The 21,088-nt window shown below is 38.8% G+C and overlaps 1 protein-coding gene across 2 annotated transcripts in view; it reads right to left on the reverse strand.

Annotated features, from left to right (window-relative positions):
- Nucleotides 1-616: 616 nt before the first annotated feature.
- LOC118788457 (CUGBP Elav-like family member 1) overlaps nucleotides 617-21,088 on the reverse strand; it is a 58,761-nt gene continuing 38,289 nt past the window's right edge. Inside the window, exons 10-16 of one of the 2 annotated variants that reach the window (XM_036544460.1) lie at nucleotides 21,000-21,069; nucleotides 18,796-18,918; nucleotides 11,638-11,754; nucleotides 10,759-10,944; nucleotides 10,081-10,224; nucleotides 7,879-8,049; nucleotides 617-1,493 (exon numbers count right to left, since the gene is read on the reverse strand). In XM_036544460.1, the coding sequence (XP_036400353.1) occupies nucleotides 7,922-8,049; nucleotides 10,081-10,224; nucleotides 10,759-10,944; nucleotides 11,638-11,754; nucleotides 18,796-18,918; nucleotides 21,000-21,069 (768 nt within the window). In that variant the 3' untranslated portion in view covers nucleotides 617-1,493; nucleotides 7,879-7,921. The remainder of the gene's footprint in view (nucleotides 1,494-7,878; nucleotides 8,050-10,080; nucleotides 10,225-10,758; nucleotides 10,945-11,637; nucleotides 11,755-18,795; nucleotides 18,919-20,999; nucleotides 21,070-21,088) is intronic. The other variant, XM_036544462.1, reaches the window with a different exon arrangement.

Raw genomic sequence — 21,088 nt, forward strand, 5'->3', positions numbered from 1 at the left:
AATATTGAGAAGATCTGTACCTGTTCAAGTCTGACCTGCACAGCTAGCACAGCGCAGAGGAGTAACATTCAGAAAATGAATGGTGCGTTCAAAAGACGACTTCTTGATGCAGCATTTAGGTTAGCAAACAGGTAACATCTTGCATTGAACTGCAATTTCTGTCTCTGAGAGTTTTAATTTGTTCAAATATGAAACCACCAGCTTAATTATTGGAGTCAGTGATAAGACATGTAAGTTTGCCTCGACAGACTATTTCAAATCGTATTCTGTCGATAGTGTACACCTGATAACAACGAACTTCAAGTTGTGTAAAAAAAACGGAGACAAAGTTACTGATAAATTAACAGTAATGTTGTTTGAAAACAACACACAAATAGCTCTTTTTTGACTGAAATGTTTGAACCCCAAGAGAGCTCAGAAACAATGAAAATACCCCATATTACAGATCAATGGTTACAACATCAAGAAACAGATTCCATTAACAGGGGTTTCCTACCATAGGTTAAACACAAAGATGATTTGAATTTCTTTCCTTTCAGCCATTTCAACAGTTTAAAACCACAAAACCAAACTCTATTTTGTTGATGCAAGGTTTAATTACTGAAAAAGGACAAAGGATACAGAAATGCGACCAACAGCAACATGCAAAACTTTTGGCACGATTGTATTCAATTTTTTTATTTCTTAAACACAATATCACATTTTGCTGAGGATTTCAGTGCAGTTATGAAAAACAGGCATGCAAGATACATACTAAATTATGACAAAACTCAGTTCTGCTCATTTTAATTTTTTTTTTCACTTCAAAGCTGAATTCCACACAAAGGCAAATGAAAAACATACAGTGCCTGTGATGGCCAGACACACTAAGGTAAAAGGCAATTCAAGTGTCAGTTACAGCGCCACTCCCAAAAGAACTCCCAAAAAATACATCATGCCAATCAAACACAAAATTACAAAGTCATCCTCAGTTTCAGCAAAATGCGACATCCTAAAAAAGAAAAAAAAAGCTTAGAACTTACACAAGAGGAACACACAGCAGCACACGCACACACACACACGTAGTGTAGATTCTATAAATTCACTTGTCTACTTCTACACAAAACTGAAGGTGCGTTAAGAAGACTGCTTTGAAGGAAAATTGAAAAGAGAAACATAAGCTTAACTATAGTCAAAATAAATTAAAGCTTTCTGTAAAACCTAGTGGTTGTTTGGAAGTTCTAGAAAAATAGATTATTTTGCTCGCAACAATATTCAATCTAACTTTATTCATTTTTTGCACCACAGATCTTTCTAACGCACCAAATTGGCAGCAAAACAGAAATTAACACACAAAAAACAAACAAAAAATTAGTACATTTAATAAGCAGCAGGTTAACACAAGATGAAGGGGCGAAATTTCAAGAGTCAGAAGCGTGGAGGAAAGCGACTGGACGATGAACTTTTGACGCCACATCGACACGCTAATGATGAACAAATGGCCATGAAGATATCTAAAACAAAACAGGAAGAACAACCAAGTTAAGGCAACAAGAAGGAAAGGAAAAAAAAAAAACCATGAATGACTACTGTATGCTTGCATGAAACTGGAACAAATACAATTACGCAACACAAAGAGGAAGAAAGGACAGGGTTTACAAACAGCATGCTGACACAAGCCACAGATGTCAAGTTAACAGCACACAACAACACTACGACATCGCACAGAGAAACCACACAGACTGCCAACTGCAGGAGGTGCGACCGTGACCTGGGGCCTCATTTACAAAATGGTCTTACAAACAGGTTTGATCTAAAAATTTGCGTAGGTTAAAATCCATGTAAAAGTAATGACTTGCAAACCTTGAAACTGCAAGCTCCTGACCTGATGTACGAGCCTTTCCTATTGACCAAGCCACTGTACTACAGGCTTGAAATAATGGAGAGGCAGGCAAGCTTATAACTGTGTGTAAATGCGATCATCTCCAGATTCAAAACTGAATGGGCATAAAGAATGCAAGTTTGATTTGTTTCAAAGGTTTAGCACATTAGTGGAAATGTAAGTCTCTATAAGTAGGACCAGTACATGTGCTAATTGAAATTTGACCATGGCTGCACTAGCTTTATCAGAGGGCTTGGTAAACCATGTGTTTCACAGGGTAGGAGTGTTTAGGGACCAAGCTGACTTTGCCCAGGATGATGGCTGGCTTATGAGCTCCTATCGCTTTCCCAGACGCATCTTGGTAGGTCTGTGCAATAGAATCTGGAGTCAGTTTGTGATTCATAAAGATTCATACTTCACAGCTATGCAACTTTATTCACATGTATGTATGATCACTTCCGTAAATACCACCTATGAACTTTTTGAAGAAAATTTGTATGACTGAATACAGGATGGAATCCAAGTGCTAAATGAGGCCCCTGGTGTTTGCATGGTGGGAACTGTTTGAGAGGAAGTGAACAAACCACTGAACCATCAGCATACGTGACAATTCAGAACACAACCACTGTTTTGACTTTTTACTCTTAAGGCCTGCTGAAATTCTAACCATGTTACAAATTCAGTGCTTGAAATCATATCATGTGACAGTGCATTTTTAACTGTGCTTCACTTCTCTTGATAACTTCTAAATGATTCACTTTTAAACATTTTGCAGCAGTATTGTATTGATTGACATCTCAGTCCGCTTTGTGCTTTTTCTTGGCGTCTTAAAGATCTTGTTGCCCTGCGTGAGGTGTGCTACCAGCATACCAAAGACAAATCACCTACAGAAAAGCCACACATGGGAGTCATCAGGTGCCACGCAGAGCTCTTAAGAGGTTTCAGGGTTTATTTCATCCAGAAGTTGTGTTTTCTCATTTAAAGGCATTATATTTGCTCATCTAAGAAAGACTTTAAAACAGAAGGGTAATATGTTAGAAGAAACAAACTATATAAAGTAACAAAAACAGAATTCAACAAAAAATAAAAACAAAACAACGCACTATTTTTTTAATATCTTCAAACCACGGATTTGATTAAGACTACATTAGCCCCTTTAAATCTGTAAACAAAACCTCTGCTTTTGTAAGCATTTGGCACATTGTTTCCACTAAAATGCATGGAAGGTCTGCAGCTATTCACATTAAGGCTTCAAATCAACACTTCTAGGACAAAACGGAAATACAAAACACATAGTTACAGTGACAAATATGTCAATTTATGATGTATCGATGCACACAAACAATATGAAAACATCAACTAAACCTCTGTACAAGAGAAGATTCAAAATTAGTCTCTGGGCTATTCTATTAACTCTAGACTATGGTACCCTGTCTGCTTTTTTTGTTTTTTGTTTTAACAATTTTCCATGAATTGTTTACACAAAGGCTTTTTTTCCAGCAACTGCCACAAATAGCATACTGTCACTTAGCAATCTGGAAATGCCATTTTCCCTGTAACTGCTGGGTGTGACAGTCGTGCTTACACACTTCCTAATACAGACAGGGGTTTAACACAGCGGCGTACGCATTGATTACGTTTGAAATCTAAGCACTTGCAAATTTTTCTGCTGATAGTTCTCATTACATCACTGTTGTAGTTAACAAACGCTACACAACACTGAGTGAAATGGGATACACAAGTCAGTAGCTTAAAAACTCACATATCTGAATATATTAACCAACTTCACATCTTGATTCTAAAAAATACTAATTTTTAATTTTTTTTTTTCATTTTAATCAGAGAAATAATTTAGGCAATAAATAGTCCAACACTCAGGAGAAGTATAAAACCTCTATAAAAATAGAAAAGGCATAATAGTTTTGTAATATACATCATCTGGACAAATGTTTCTGTTTCTATTTATATAAAAATCTCTTTATTACCCTGGAAGCCAAGAACTCCTTTGATTATCATTTTTAGTTGTACAGAACATTTATTTTAGGTCACCAATTTGAAAAATACTTAACACGTTTCTTTATAACTTCCACAATAAATATACTCATACTTGGAAAAATCTATAGGACAGCCAGTGTTCTGAAGGCTCGTCTATGCTATGTAATCAGATCCAGAATTACATGAGAGGTAGAACACTGTTTAGTTGTATCAAGGATGATGAATGATTACAAAACATTTGGTTAAAAACCAGACAAAGAAAAAAAAAAAAAAGATTTTGAAAACTAGCATCATTTTGCATCATCCATTCACACAATCCTTTTGAAGATCCTCAAATTTTACCGCAAACCTAAAATGTCACGTGTGATCACACTCACTGTCAGACACAAAAGTGATGTTCAGCACAGCTCAGGAGCTGAAACTGAGGGCCATGAAGCGAAACGAATTGGAACCGAGAAAATTATACACTGTATTGTACAGTGCCAAGGAATGGTAGGTTCAGTGCACTCATCTTATAAGAATCACATCCATCCTGGATGTTTTGATTCTGAACAAGGCTGATTTAAAAATGTTTATATTTTAGACATTTTCTCAATTAACTGAGAGACATCTTTAGCAAAGTTCTTCAAACATTAACCCAAAAAACTGAAGTATTCAGTTATCATTGTACAATGTTTTAATCAAATAAAATGACATGACTCATGTTAATTATCTCACTGTCAACATGCAAATTGCTAGCATCGTGAAAGCTTCAATGGTGCAGGACAGTCAATGTCCTTACCTAAATTAAAACATAAAATAATGATGAGTCACCAAGTGGCTTAGGCAGTAAAGGTGCTTGTTCTGAGCTCTAAGACTGGGGTTAAAAAACCAGCCTTGTAATTTACTGACGATCACTGGGAGCCCACAGCAACAGACCCTTGTTCCACTGGGGACAGGGGAGGGCCAGGGCTGGCCTGGAGCACTGCTGGCACCTTGCCGCTCCCTTACTCAGGTACTTAGATACTGTCAGGGAGATGTGCCAATCCTAGTGTCTGCCTCCAGGTGCACTGTGGGACTTGTAGTGTGAAACACAGTCATGTTGGCTTGTGTGTGTACGGCGGATTACATGCGCCTTTCCCTCTGCTCCTGCTCGGGGAGGTGCGATGGTTGTTGCGATGGGGCAAGTTTCATGTTAAACTGCCATTCATGAGTAATTAAGCAAAACGAAATTAAATGATAGGACTCGCATTAATTATTTCAGAATCTATCCACGATAAACTGCACTGTGATGCCTTGCTGGATTCCATGTTTGTGATACCTTCTTAGTTCTTTACAGAAACCTGGGCTGTGGAACTCCCAGTTTCTCCATATCTTTCAATGGTCTTAACAAAATTCTCTCTTCTTGAGTCTTTCAATATTCATCTATATAAAGCATCTTTCTAATCCATGCCATGCTGACTGGCATCCAGGCACGTAGCTAAAGTGGACAATATTTTTGTGAAAATATTTTATAATGCTAGATGCTTTGGTAATTAGACATATGAGAGATATGCTGTATTCAAATTCTGACTGCTTTTCACATTTATGCATCATTGCACTGCAATGAGCACTGCTGTAAGTGAGCACAAACTGATTCTGACAAATACTTTGTACCAGTGTGCACAATATTAGGTTGAATCTTTCATTAGGTTTTCTTATAAGGGGAGTGCAGTGTATTTCAGAAAGGAAGTGTCAGAAAACAATCCAAAAGACGGATTCGTTCTTCTGCTATTGTTCCTTGAAGCTGAGCAACTAAGCCTGCACAGGGAGCACTTGTCGCATACTGTAGATCAGTGTTTCTCAATCCAACTCCTAAAGGCCCACTGTCCTGTATATCTTCTATCTATCCTTGCTCCAAACACACCTGATTACTGTGATTAACATGCTCTTGATTAAATCAGGTGTGCTCAGCTAATCAAAAGAGCCACTGATGAGTTTGGTCAGGTAGGTAGAGCAGGTAAAGGTGGAACACGTGCAGGACAGTGGGCCTCCAGGAGCAGGATTGAGAAACACTGCTGTAGATTACAATGTGTTCATAGGTTTCCTGGGAAAAGTGGTGGGAGGCTGTTTTTCTGACCTCAGTCATATCAACTATTACATCTGACAGTAACAGTGAGCAAAAAATTTTAATAACCCTGGACAATTACCACTGTAACACTTCCAGTGTAAAAATGTGCTATAACAAACAAATTTATATTAATTGTAAAAAAAATAAATAAAATAAAAACAAATTAATTCAAATTAATCAATTTAGTGGAAAGCAGTTTAACACTATGTAAAATACTAACAGATTCTGTTTTTTTACTACGCTAGTTTATATTGCCAGATTTAATTAATTAATAATTTCAGTCTATGAACAAATAATTTCAGACAAATAATATTAAATTTTGCTGAACGATGTTGCCAGGATCTGTTTTCTTGGGAACTTTAAACTAATTCAAAACATTCAATGAATGAGGAAAAAAAAAAACTTACGGCTTTTCAAAAAATGAGAAGCTGAATGGCTTTTATGAAACCTTATGAGCAATTACGCATGAGAATGAGTTCACACAACTGCTTTATAAATTATCTAACATCTGAATAGTTTTTTCTTGCCAAACTTTCTTGGCCAATAAATCTTGCACTCTACTGTATATACATACATATACCGTAAAACTTCTATTAAACAGCAAGTCTCCAATAAGCACTGGTCTCTTTTAATAGGACAAAATAGCATTTTAGTGAATAAATGCCCGTCTCTCATAAGTAGCTAGGTATCCCCTTTTCATGCTAAGTTTTATTTAAAGTTTCAACATTTTTTCACTGAATTGCCTGATATTAAGACTGCTGAATCTTACGCCTGCATTCTTATTTAGTAACAGACTATACAACAAGTATCAGTCGTGATGATTAATTCTCTTATGTTATGGAAGAGCTTTTAAAAAAGCCACCATCCTCTGTGAAGCGAGGAGAGTCTGACTTTGTCTTCAGTCACCTGACACATTGCTGCCAAAGAGAAGCGGACAGGCAGCTTGCTCACATGTCCAACAGTGCATCAGACTCTAAGCCTAATTAAAGCAGAGGAATATATAAGGCAAAAGACATGTTACGTCACCTTATCTGTAAAACAGCAGATTGTGGGAAACAAAGAGTCCTGACGCTCTCTTTCCCCTTAAAAAAAACTGATCTGATGATTTAGATTAAAAAAAGACAACAGTGAAAACCTTTTTTCAAACAATTGATAGCCTACCGGTATTGAGTGCATTGTACCAAAACAGAGGCATGGTGCTGTTTTAAACAAAATGATGAAAGAAAAAACGCAGCCCTGTTGGAGCGTTTAGGCTGTCAGAGCAAGCTGAGGCCACTCTGACCACCAACCTCAAAAACGGCATGCCTTTTTTTCAATACATACATCTATTGTACCCATCATGGCTTCTTTTCTATTCATGGTTTCCCCAATTCTTTAATGTGAGACTTTTACACGCCTGGCAGTAACCGGTTTACTACAGACGACATAGCTAATTTGCATTCTAAGCAAATAAACACCTGTGCTACTAATAGAAGTTTTACAGTACATATATATTTTTCAAATTCATAGGGGAAATAAATGTATATTTTGTAATCTGTCACTGCTCTCCATTTATTTAGCTAATAACCACATGAAGTCTAGGATTATTTTACAACAGGTATAAATATGACTGCATGAATTTAATTCTGGGGATAAAAGCAGGAAACATTCATTCTGGTTACTGGTTTTTGTTGTGTAACAATTCCTTCAAGTTCAAATGTTACACAGCAAACTCCAATTTAATATGGCACCTTAAAAAATTAAAATCAGCTTTCTGAAGAAAAACGAAAGGTTGAAAACCACAACAGAAAAATATCATCAGTCTCACAAAATCATATAATTAACATTAGTCTGTTTCAAATCTTTTTTTTTTTTGTTAATACACAAGTATGGCACACGCCCAGCAGAGTGGAGTACACAAAGGGGTTGTCATTTCTCTTCATACTCCACTTACCATAGAACATTTTCTACCCAAGTCCATTTGAGAGAAGAACCTCTCAGTATGGCTTGCTGTCGTTTTTGGATCTCTTAAGCTGAACCTTCAGCCGCTTCATTCCGATCTGGAAACCGTTCATCGACTGAATGGCTGCCTGAGATGATACGGGATTGTCGTAACTTACAAAGCCTGGAAAGAGAACAGACACAGGGGGTGGCATTTTCTCATCGCTGGTTTCCAACAGGAGGTGCAAATTAATATTGAAAAGGGATAAACTGCAAAGTGCCTTCCACATTTATGAATACCCCTGATTGAAATGGAACAAAAAAAATGACTTCCTAAAAAGAACTTTTCCTGCTTTATACATGCTTTTTAACATTTTACTTTATTCTTAAGAGCACTGCACTGTTCATTTTGATTTAATTCCGAAAAAAAAAAAATTCATTGTCTTAAATCTACAACAACATTCTGCTTCTTGGAAGTTCAAAGGAAGCGTCTGTAACTATAAACACACCTTTGAAAGTTTCACACATTTCACATTGGGCATAAGTAAGGGCAACTAATAAGCAGTAAAATGCACCTGAGAAGTAATAATAGTTAGATGGCTCAATCAGCAAATTGGCTAAAGCAATCAGCTAGCTCAGTTACAGTGCATTCACACTGCGAGCGGCGAGAGCGTCAAAGCGACCGGACGTCATTCATTTTCTATGTGAGCCAGCATCTCTCGGCGGCGAGCAGCAGCATGACCGTTGGCGGCGCGTCTTGGGCGGTGTGGGCGTCAGAATAAAGTTGAAGTCTGGGCAACTTTATGGTAATGAGCTATGATGCAGTTCAGTGTCAACTAATCGGAATAGAAGTGCTCCGCTCTACAGAATTCTAAAGAACACAACAGTGTAAACTTTTGCTCCCACCAAACATTAGTTCCAAAGCACAATGGAGGAGAAGCTGATAATTGCCGTGGCGGGTTTATTTCGTTAGTTTATTTTGTTACCAAACATAATTATAATTGTTAATTTCTTTCCTTCATCGATTGATTTCTTACCTTCACATTTAAAAGATTTCATGAGGTTAACTTATACCCTACTTGTGATCAGTCGGCACAAAGATGCCGGTCGACACGTTTAAATAAACTTTGGAAGACCAAGCATTCCGAATGAATTTGTAACCGCCTATTTCATCTACGTCAGGCTATCCACTTCTTCGACAGCGTTGTTGGCAGGGCAGCCAGAGCGAATTTTGACGGTCTCGCCGCTTCTGGTGTGAACGCTTGGTTAGAATAAGATGCTTGTTGTAATAACCAGCCAGCTCATGACACCTGAAATTTCCTGTGAGTTGCATTCTTCCCCACAAAGCATAAAGTGAACGACGATGAAAAACAGTTTATGTACTTTTACTTTCAAAGGGGATTTAACGTCACCAAGTATGGCACCTACACAAAGAACAGGACAAAACAACCCCTCAGTGCCAGAATCTCAAAAAACACTACAGGAAGTGTTCTGTGTAATCCATGCTCTAAGAGGATTTACAAAATACAGGCAGAGGGTGAGAATAAATGTAATCCTATGTTTTCAGAGACAAGATTCATTATTTGTGTGCAATATGTTTTTGCTCTGTGCAATGCTAATATCTAAGTATAACTAAAGAAAAATGATCCAAAATTTTTGTTGTTAATTATTATATCATGGAGCCGATTGTGATCTTGATCAAAATCCTGGGGTACATAAGCAGGTATGAATAAATATGGAGGACAGTTTAAAAGCATTCTTTTGTGCAATGTATATTTCCAATTTTACTAATTTAGTGCATTGCTTGTAAATTAATGTTAACATTTTAGCTTACACTCTTTGAGTGTACTTGCAAGTGTCCTGAGGCTACTGTGCGACTATTGCTTGCAGTGCATAAAAAAACTACTAGATAACCTATTTAATTGCCAAAGAATACCAGTGCATAAGTCAATAACCTTACCATGTAATCTTATGTTTAACATTAGATTCCTTCAAAAGATGACAGGAGAAACCAAATGCATGTATTGCTGGTGCAAGATTCTTTAAGCTTCTTTTACATCTACATCAAATATTACTACCTGGATCAACCAAAAGGCTTGGCTAATCAAAATGGGGAATACAGTCGAAAACGTAAACTTTACTAATGTGAAGACACACAAACGCCAGCTGTACTGCTGAGTCTTTCTAGAGCTGATGTTGCTTTTCTTCCACTCACCAAAACACTTGCTGAGGTTCGTCTGCTTGTCAATGAAGACCTTGGCAGAGATGACATTTCCGAATGGCATGAACATTTGGAGCAGATCTTGATCACCAAACTCCTGGGGTAGGTGGTATATGAACAGGTTGGCTCCCTCAGGGCCTTGCAAGAGAAAAATAGCCCAGCCAATAAATCCTCTGAAGCCTGAACCGAAAAGACCATCCAACCCCTAATAATAATAATAACAACAACAACAACAACAACAACAACAACAACAACAACAACAACAACAACAACAACAACAACAACAACAACAACAACAACAACAACAACAACAACAACAACAACAACAACAACAACAACAACAACAACAACAACAACAACAACAACAACAACAACAACAACAACAACAACAACAACAACAATAATAGAATTGCACTAAACTGATCATTGACAATAAAAAAATAATCAGGCTTCAGCCCTCTACAGAGATAATATCAAGGTTAAAGGAATCAATTCCTTGAAGGTGGAATTCTGGGAAAAAGGACTGTGGTCATTACACAACCAGCCTCTGCCACCAGAAAAAAAAAAAACATTATCCCTTAAAAAATAACACAAGTACTCGATCACTAATCAAAAACAAAATGCAAAATTGGCCATACTAAATACTAATACTGAAACAGCATTGATACTTGCCTTCCTTCTGGCTGCCGGCAGCACTCCCGCTCTGCTGGGAGAGCAGGCTCTGGTTGTAGAGGCTGGGCAAGGCGGCCGCCGCATACTGCTGGATGCCCGAGTAGGCCTGGGTCAGCGCCTCCATTGTGCTGCCAGTGCCGTTGGAGAGGCCCCCACTACCCAGTCCTCCGTTTAAAGCAGCCATTCCTTTCACATTCATCGCAGAGTTGCACATTAAACACATTTGGAAAAACAAGATCCCACAGCTGCTTCCACGTTCAGATACTTGAGGCCACAAAAAAGTAATGCAATTTCATGAGGCCTACAGGTAGAAATTATGGGGCCTTTGGGAACAGTAGTTTTGGGTAAAGTTGAATTCAATTCCAAAATTTAGCCACGAATTAAATTAAGTTCCAGAACAATTCTGTTAACATCTATGTCTATCCTGATTCCAATTCTATCTATATATCCATTGTCAGTGATTGTATTAACCCCTTGAGATGAGGCCAAACCTGGTAGGCACATGGCAAAAAAATGGGACCACAATCCATTACAGGAGACAAACACAATCACAAACAGACAAAAATAATTTTCACTTAAGCTTTCTCTTCGGACAAAATGTCTAATCTATACCAACTTCTTTTATTTTTGGGATCATTTCTTAAAATAATGTGTGCTCTAAAAGGGGAGGTTCTTTTAGGAACACCCATTATAATATCTGATACATATAATTTACAGATAATCTTAAAATGGGTCACATTCATGGCTTCCCACTGCACTTCAAATACAAAATCTACATATAGAAAATGTACATTTTCAAAATATTCAATAAAATGACCCCAACCCTGGGAACAGTTCTCTATCTACCTAATGGCAGAGCCGCATACACTGTGGTCTCACCTGCTAGCGAGCCCATGCTGAGGCCTCCCCCAGCCCCAGCGGCCAGAGACTGCAGTGCACCCAGAGAGGCCATGGGGTTGACTGAGGAGTTGGTGCTGGATGTGGGGGAAGACCCCGCTGTCAAAACAAAGCAAGGCCAGCGAGGGCAATTAAGGGACACACCGCAGGACAGTGACGACAGGGACGGCAATGACGACAGGGACAGCAATGACCACAGCATATCTGCAGTTTCATTCAAATCTGTCTTTCAACAGTCTAATCTGAAAACATCTGAGGTAGAGACTTGAAAATGTGCTTTATGCGACCTGTTGATTAAGGGTGAATTATGTTTAATGCATCTCACAATACACTTTCTATTACTGCACAGACAACTTTCTAGCATGCCTTCAAACATAATGAAATTATTTAACGACAGGAATTTTCAACTGTCCGTCATTACGACAGATTGCAGTTTATTTCAGTGGAACCTTTCTGAATTGACTTTGGATTTGTGTTTAATACTTAATTTTTGGAAGCATGATCTGTTTCAAAGGGTGATGTCTTCACTGCTCCATCTGAAAAAAAAATCTGAGCTGCCAGCACCGCAGTTCATGTAATGTTGGCCAGCTAATTAACACTAAGCAATCTGTTGTAGGTAAAACAAAGCTATGTTGAAATCCATGGAGTACTCCACAAACTGACCTGTTTGTCTCTTATTACCAGCAGTCAAACTAATGATTTTTACTGTAGCTAGCTACCAACATTATATGCGCCTTAATTTATTGATGAGTATATAAGCCAAGCCTGTAAAAATAAAATCTGTAAAATAATGTTCTGTTCTATAAAACATTTCTACATTCAAAAAAGCACAAAAGAACATCCATTCAAGTGAAATGAGCAACAGTGTCAGACCAGGTGAACATTCCCAGACCAGTGAGTGTGAGCATGACATTGTTCAAGCCCTAGCAAGTTCACTTGTGAAATCCTGACTAGGCAACGGAAGCCAAGTATACTACAATACATCAGTCACTAGAACACAGAATCCAGAATACATGAAAATACTACACGTAAAATAAACAGAAAATATAGCTGCAAGCAGCGATGAGGGGGCTAAGCAGTCCAACAGGGCAGAGTCGCCATGGCAACTTGATCTGATCATGGTAAAAGCGCGGCTGTAAGCACTGATAGCAAGTTTTATGTCAACTGACCAAAGACTGGGTGTAACTGAGATATGGGCTCATGTCTTGTTTGGGCCGTTTGCCTTCGATTTGGCTGTAATGGATGAATGTTTTGAAAATCAAAAATGCATCAGAGAACTTTTTGAGGGTTGTCTGAAGATGATCTGTGCCAAGTTTGGTGAAGATTGGACAAAATCTGTGGCCTGTGAAAAAGAATCACTTTTGTCAAGGGAAACACATTGACACTAACTCTACGTTCACACCAGTAGTGGCGAGACCGTCAAAATTTGCTCTGGCCGCCCTACCGACAACGCTGTCGATGACGTATATGAAATAGGCGGCTACAAGTTCCTTTGGAAAGCTTGGGCTTGCAAACGTTATTTAAAGGGGCCGTAAACAAACAAACGTGTCGACCGGTATCTTTGTGCTGAGTGACCACAAGTAGTGTAGTTAACCTCATGAAATCTTTTAAATGTTAAGGTAAGAAATCGATCGATGAAGGAAAGAAATGAACAATTATAATTACATGTTTGGTAACAAAATTAACTAAATAAACTAATTAAAAGCCATTTGTGTGGTGTGACTTTTGTATTGATGCTAAATGCTAAGTCAAAATTCAACATACAGTTTATAGGACACGTTTACTAGCCTTGGTCTTTAGTTAACATTAACGTTAATTTGTGTGTAGCCTACAGTAATTAAATAAACCTCTCCTCCATTGTGGTTGGGAACTAAAGTTTGGTGGGAACAAAAGTTTACACGGTTGTGTTCTTTAGAATTCTCTAGAGCGGAGCACTTGTATTCCGATTGGTCGGACTAACGGTTTCGAAAATCAAAAATCCATAACTTTTTTGAGGCTTGGTCTGAAGATCACATGTAGCACATTAAGTGAAAATTGGGCAAAATTTGTGGCCTGTGATTTTTTAAACTTTTTCATAAAATCAAATATGGCGGAAACATGGGGTGCGTTGAACTCGACTTGATCCAAGAAATCCAACGGTACCATTGAAAATCGGGCATACGGTTCAAGTTACGTGCGTAAACATACCTCGAGCTTTGACTCGTTGGTGGCGCTTGCATCAAACTTGTTGAAAAGAATCAAGGGACCGTCCCCCATCAGTGTGCCAAATTTCAAAACTTTTTACCATACGTTCTAGGGGCTGCCATAGACACCCAAGCCAGAAGAATAATAATAAGAAAAGTCAGAAACACAATGGGTGCCTACGCAGCTTCGCCCCCAAATGCTGATTGCCTCTTATGAAATACATCAGGATAGACTCGGCTGCCGGAAAAGCAGCGGCGGTCCCTTCCAACAGTCGGCTGTGTTAGCGCGTTGCTTTCTGCAGATTAGCTACGGATCTTGTACTGGCTCACAACGTTCTGGCAGATGATGATTAGATTTCCCTAATTACCCTCACAACCGTGGGGAGGAGGGTTATTTTGAATGACCATACCCATGTGTGTTCTGCTTTTCTTATGAAGAAATGAGACAAATTACAACATCCTCTCAGAATTGGCGGGCTGTTATTAAGTGTGATAAGACAGGCTGAACGCTAGTTAATGCTATGTTCAAGAGACAACAGGGGTAAGTGATAGTTTGAGAAGGGTCTATCCAAGTTTCACCTCTTTCACTAGGTAGTTAGCTCGACATTGCTGTTTTAGTCTAAGAACGTAGCTACGTAACCTGTAAAACCTAGAACTGTTTGTGAATTTTCAAGTTATTTACTGAGTAGCAAGAAAAACTAGCTATGCTTCTCATCAGGTAGTTGCAAGCCAGCCACAACTCGGCTCTACTAGCTGGCTAGCTAACACAGTCACAGTTTTATCTCATAGGAAAGACCTCTACTTCTACATTAACGTCCAGACGCATCGACATAACTCACAAAGATGGTGATTTTTGTACAACATAACATGTAAGTAGATACTCATACAACATTTAACTGACGTTAGCAGGCATTACCTTTAAGTTCGCTAGTTAATGAAATTAATGCTAATTACTTCGTGTCTTTTCGCAGTCCTTTTGTTAATCCTATCCTATTCACGGAACATAGGATTTGTCTCCAAATCCTAGCGATAACCCATAATAATGATATTGCGGCGAGAGACCGTCTGATTCATGAGATTTATGAATTGGCTTTAAAATTAATCTATAAAACTATATGTAGCAAGGGCCAGTCAACGTGGGGAAAAAACGTGGGAATCCAACCTGCAAAGCCCCCCCCCCCCCCCCGAAACTTTCGCGGTCCACCACTGCGTCAGTTTGTGTATTTGCTGGCCTATACCACTGGGTAGCCCCCGAGACCATCATGCTTTTGTACTACAACAACTAGCCAGTTACTTGGCATTGTCAAGGCACAATGGCAGCAATGACAGTGGAAAGACAACAAACGAACAATGTTCAGTTGAACTTAGTTATTTTTGGATGCTGACTTTATTTTAATAAAATATATTTCTAAAGAAAACAAACGAACACATATCAGATCAGACGTGTTTTCCAAGATGGCATCCTCAGCTTCTGTTGCGTCACCAGTATTGTGACGTCACGTGCAAAATTAATTTCCAGAAGTATATTAAAAGGCGCGCCATCTGGACAGCGTATGACTTTACTACTTTACCATTCAAATAACACTTGTTGTTCTTCATTGCAATTTGTTGACTAACTTCCGTTACCATGGGCCAGAAATTCTGCAAAGGAAGTAAAAAGAACCGCGTGTCACCGCTCCAGGGCGGCGAGGACAGTACCAAGTCACTTTCTGAAGGTAACCGGCTTACAATGACACATAGCTAGCGCAGCTGCTAACTCGGAAGTTCACATCCAGACCCACTATTTCAGAGCCTCCTAATTAGCATGGCAAATACGTCTGTTGCCGTTATAAGTCATTTATATTTGTGGATGATCATCGTCTACTCAACGTTGTTTAAAAGGGTCTAGAAACGTAAAATCCGTTATTTCGTGGTTATGGCCACCTGTCTTCAACGGTTATTTTTTGCTTAAAAACGGTAATAGAATGACACATTATTGCAGCAGTTTTAATGTCGTTTGTAATAAGAAATCAATCATGGATTCTATTCAGTCTGGAAGAGGAATTGGCAATCAATGCCTTTTCAGTTGTTAGGGCTGTTAGCAAGTACATGTCTCATTTCACCAATTCAAAAAGTAAACATTTTCCATCTATAGAAGGAACAAGAAAATAGATGAATTTCACACCTTTCAATTTAACATAAACCATCATGATTGCTACCTGAAGTACTGATTGGCGCCCTAATTTCTATTACTTACAATGAAAACAGCTTAATTTTCTGTTCTTTTAAATCTAGAAACTGCACTGCTCTTCACTGCTGCTGATGGAAAAAGGGAATTAAATCAGAAACCAGATTTAAAAGTACCCAAATCTTCAGCATCAACCCCAAAGGGGAACTTGAAGGAAAAGGCCACAGGTGGCCCATCTCAGGATGGTGCCACGCAGAGTCAGGCTCAGACAACCAGGCCAAGGACAATCCTCATTTACAGAAACAACCAGTTGGTGTGGTACAACCAATCCACCGACCCCGCTGCTGACCGTCGCGCCAACATCCGCTCCATCCTCGAGGCGCATAAAATCCTGACTGCCAGAAAGACAAACCAGTCATGTGGAGGAATCCTGGCAGCTAGGACAACATTTGCTGCCAGAAACACGGCGCTGCAAGACGAGAAGTCTGCTGCAGTGACCGATACCAGCCGGCCAAAAAAGAAAGTGACTTTTCACAAATCAACCAAACTACCGCGTGACAGCAGCAGTCCATATGCTCAGGTGAGTGTTTACTGTAAGGTTTGGTTTTCCATGTTGTCTGCATTACTAATTGCGTATAACAAACATTAAGAAAGGGTATGTGAAGGAACTAAAAAAAAGAATTCTGACATTTACCACTGCACTTCTGAAAAATTACATGAAGCATCTTCAATTTAGAATACTTAATTGTAATAACAATACAGCTGTTTGCTTTGCATTAACGGTCAGCAATAGCTGTGTGATAATGTATTATGACATCTCAAACTTACAAAAACTGAGACAGCAATTCAATGCAACAGTGAATTTATGACATCTTTGAAGACATGCATCATGGGTAATCTGTGACGAGGACTACTTTGTTCTGTACAAATAATGTGTGAAATGCCTCAGACACCTGCCCAAGCAAGGGTGAAAATTTTTGTCCTTTCCTCACAGAAAGCAAAGCCTCGCTTCAGGTTGAGGTGCCCCAAATGTTGGAAAGGACGGCGCTCTTGCAAGTAGATGACATCATAGATTCAACAGTGACATCAGCAGTTTTGCGCCTGCTCTGACACCTTCTGAGCTGCTACACCAATAGCACAGCCACTGCCACTCCATGTGAAGCCCTGCAGTCAGATGGGACCCAGGCTGAGGATGAGTGCCACCTTACAGTCCCTCCATGTGGACAGCGCACTCAAGCAGCTGCTCAGGACCATCTAATGCCACCTTTGTCATGACAAATATGTACAAATAGGTTTTTAATACAAAAAATTGTTGTTTCAGTCTATTGATATGCAATAGATACTTGATGTAGTATTGAGTGTAATGGTGCACAGCTACAAGAGCTCCCTTAATACCAGAGCCTGCAATCAGGTGGGAAAACAGCAGTTTCACTGTGCTCAAAGAAGACTAAAATAGGGACAACTGGTGGAGTATAGCTGTCAATTGCTTCCAGTTAATTTCCCACTGCACCCTTTGGAGTGAAACTGTGTCAGATAGGTCCTACTAAAGTGTGACATCCTGATATACTACCTATCAACAGTGCTTTCTGATCTCATCTTGACAGTGGTTCTCCTTTTGAGAGAATGTGCTGAGCAAAGTGGATTTTGCCACTGTTGCCAGAAAAACAGTGAAAGTAAAGATTTTTTATTTGCAGTATTTTTTTGTAATTTGTTTTTGTTTTTTTTTTTTTAGAAGTACTAGGTACTTCTGACTGGGCATTTTAAAATCAGTAAATATATGTAACATGTAGATGAGCTAAGAACATAAGTAATGTAAGATGACCAGTTAAATAAAATCTATATTATTATATTGGTTGTGAGTATTTCTCATGTGATTTTGAAATTGTGCACTCAAAACAACTTCCCTTATCAGTGTTTTCATCAAATAAGAGCCTGTGATTGTATATGTTTGAGATGGTCAAGCGTTGAGGCTATGTACTCTAATTAGGGTGAAGAGTTCTACTCCACCCCATAACCTGCAAAGCTTTCAACCTGCATTTCAATCTCTCTCCTCTAGGTGCACCATGCAGCTGAATTAGTCCTGCATGATGATTATTAAATACTATACAGTACCAGTCAAAAAAGTTGGGACACACCCAATTAACATAATGGGAAGACATTTTCATCTAAAGACTTATGCTTAAACACTTGAAATTTGCTTCTTAGACAAATATAAATAGTGAAGCCTATGTATGAATTTCTTTCCAAAAAATATTTAAAAATGGTCTACATCTACTTTGAAGAGTCTAAAATATAAGATTTTAACACTGCATAATTCCATTTGTGTTATTTCTTTGTTTTGATGTCTTTACTATTATGCTAAAATGGGGAAAATAGTAAAAAAATAAAGAATAAAAGTTGTGTCCAAACTTTTGACTTGTACTGTACTTACAGCAATTTCTCCAGTTCTTATTTGCATAACCTTTAAATCTCAAGTAACTACTTATGTAAAACCACCACATATTGTTACGAATTGTACATGTACATTTCAATACAACATTCTTTATTTGTGGTTCGCTAAAATTTCAAAACATCCACTTCAACACAGTGGACATGTTTGATTTATTTGTATTATTTATATGATATAATGTGATGGCATAATTATTTGCCTTCCTTGAGATATATCCAGTTAACTCAACATCACAGCATGCCATCAGCAGATGAAGATATGATAGTTTTTTCCTGAGAAGGAAGAAATGAAAATGGATCAGCAGACTCAGCCCCCCCCTTGCACACCCCCCCCGGAGGTACCTGAGCTGGTGAGGGCGCTGAGGGGGCTGCTGGAGGTGGTGAGGGCGTTGGCGCCCGTGGGGGTGGACTGGGTGGCGCCGGCCGCAGCTGCCAGTGCCGCCAGGTTCTGCATGGCATTCAGCCCTGCAACACGGCCGACAGAGAGGGAGGAGCCACAATTACACCCCCTTATCCCGCGCGCACGCGCGCACACACACACACACACACACACACACACACACACAGAGCAATCGCATGTTACTTCTCACCAACCAGAGGTGGTATTTTCAACACTGTTACATTACATTATTGGCATTTAGCAGACGATCTTACCCAGTGCGACTTACATCCGTTACAATGATATCTATATTTACTGGATATTCTGTTGAATTCTATTCTACTTCATGAAGAATGTGCCTCGTTAGCTATAAAATACAGTTTTTCCATCTGCATGTTATTTACTGTTCAGTAGAGAATTATGCACTTGGGGCCTGATTCACTAAAGGCTTGTGGGTGTTTTAATATGCATGAATGTGTTACAATGAGTTTGAACTTGTGTGTGTAGATGCATGGACTTGTTTTTCTTTGTAGACCCTTTGTATCTTTTGGGCCCTGATGCCTCAATAACATTTCCATGTTCACATGCGTTGTAATTGTGCACAGGTAGACTCTACTTTCTCTATCAACTCTGTATGCATGCATTAAATGTTTGAAGCTGTGACTAGCTGAAATCTTGGCTTATTATATGAGCTTTATGAAGATGATGAAGTCTCAAATTCTTTTGATATATACACATGTTCTGCAGAGTTTGGTCAGGTGTATGGATGTTTTCTCCTTTATATATTAATAAGCTTTATTTGTATAGTGTCTTTCTAGTAGTATAGCAATTTTGTGCTACTCGGAGCTGGGCCTGGGCTTCATGGCTAAAACAAGTACATAGAGAATTGCAGTATTCTAAACACGGCGAGATAAAAAGGGGTATAACTTTTTCTGAGTCCTCAAACAATAAAACTGATTGACTGATTCAGGTATGCATTGATGCACGATTGAACAGCTTTAGTCACACAATGGCTGAAGTTGAGATTAAGATCAAAAATCACACAAAGACTTCTCAAAGCAGATTTCACATTGGGGGAAAGAGAGACAAATTTCAGGAACAAGCATTGGACCAATGATCAAAACTTCTGTTTTATCAGTTAAACAGTCAGCCATCTTGCTAAATTCATTTGGTTTGACTGTCACTTACTGAGTGCCATCAGCATAAAACTGTGAGGAGATGCTGTGATTATGCATTTATTGGATGACATGACATGACAATCAATCTAATAACTGACATTTGTGTAATGTTTCTGTAACTCTCTAGCAATCTCACACAATGTATAGAAATAAAGCTACCATGCTGGTATATCTGTAGAATTCTCAACTCTAGGAACTAAAGTGCTTACATTCATCCTCACATATCTGAAAAGAATTAACAATTACAGCTACAAGGGTAAAATAAAGGTGATCAATGTCAATGCAAAATCAGTATTTACTTAAAACAGTGTCTATTTCATAACTTTTTGAGTTCAGAGCTCACAATTCAAATGACACAGAAACCATATTCAAATAGGGGAAAAACGGAATGAGCAGACAGGTAGTCTCTCTGAACACTCTCCTAAAAGACTAGTATTCATTTTACAATCCGTGTAAATTGGAAAGGCATGTATTCTGGACCTGACACACTAACACCGGGCAATTGCAGACCATCTAGTGTGGGGCTGGCACATTGCACAGCCTTTTAAATTTTGGGATTGTTCTATGTAAACACCTCAGCCGTCAGCAACCATTTGAGAGCCTGCCACTCACTGGGCACTGATGCAGCCGAGAAGGTTTATAAAGCACTTCAACTCCAGGATAGAGAGAGTCATCAACTGTTTCTATCAAGCACTTAACTACTTTTGGCCACTCATCCTGTTTCTGAGGCTTCTCCTGATAGGTGTCTCTAGATGGACTAAACAATCTGGCGTGCTTTTGCCACAGCATAAATTCTTAATTTCCCACCTCTGTGCAGAGTATTTTCAGCTTCACACTTGCCTTTGAAATTTTACCTTTCTTCTACCACACCTCTGTAGCTACTTGTTTCTGCTAACAGGGAGCAGCTTTCAGAATGCAGGTGAAAAAGGGATTTGAGGAGGGTGAAAGAGGAAGGCGATTAATAATAATTAATAATTAATTTTTTTTACCTGATATGGGGTGCAGGTTGTTCAGAGCGTTCCCAGAGGATGCCGACTGCTGGAGGAGCTGCAAATAAAGCTAGACATTACACCAAAAC

The sequence above is a fragment of the Megalops cyprinoides genome, chromosome 13 (assembly GCF_013368585.1).
Source record: "Megalops cyprinoides isolate fMegCyp1 chromosome 13, fMegCyp1.pri, whole genome shotgun sequence".
In the NCBI taxonomy this organism is placed as follows: domain Eukaryota; kingdom Metazoa; phylum Chordata; class Actinopteri; order Elopiformes; family Megalopidae; genus Megalops; species Megalops cyprinoides.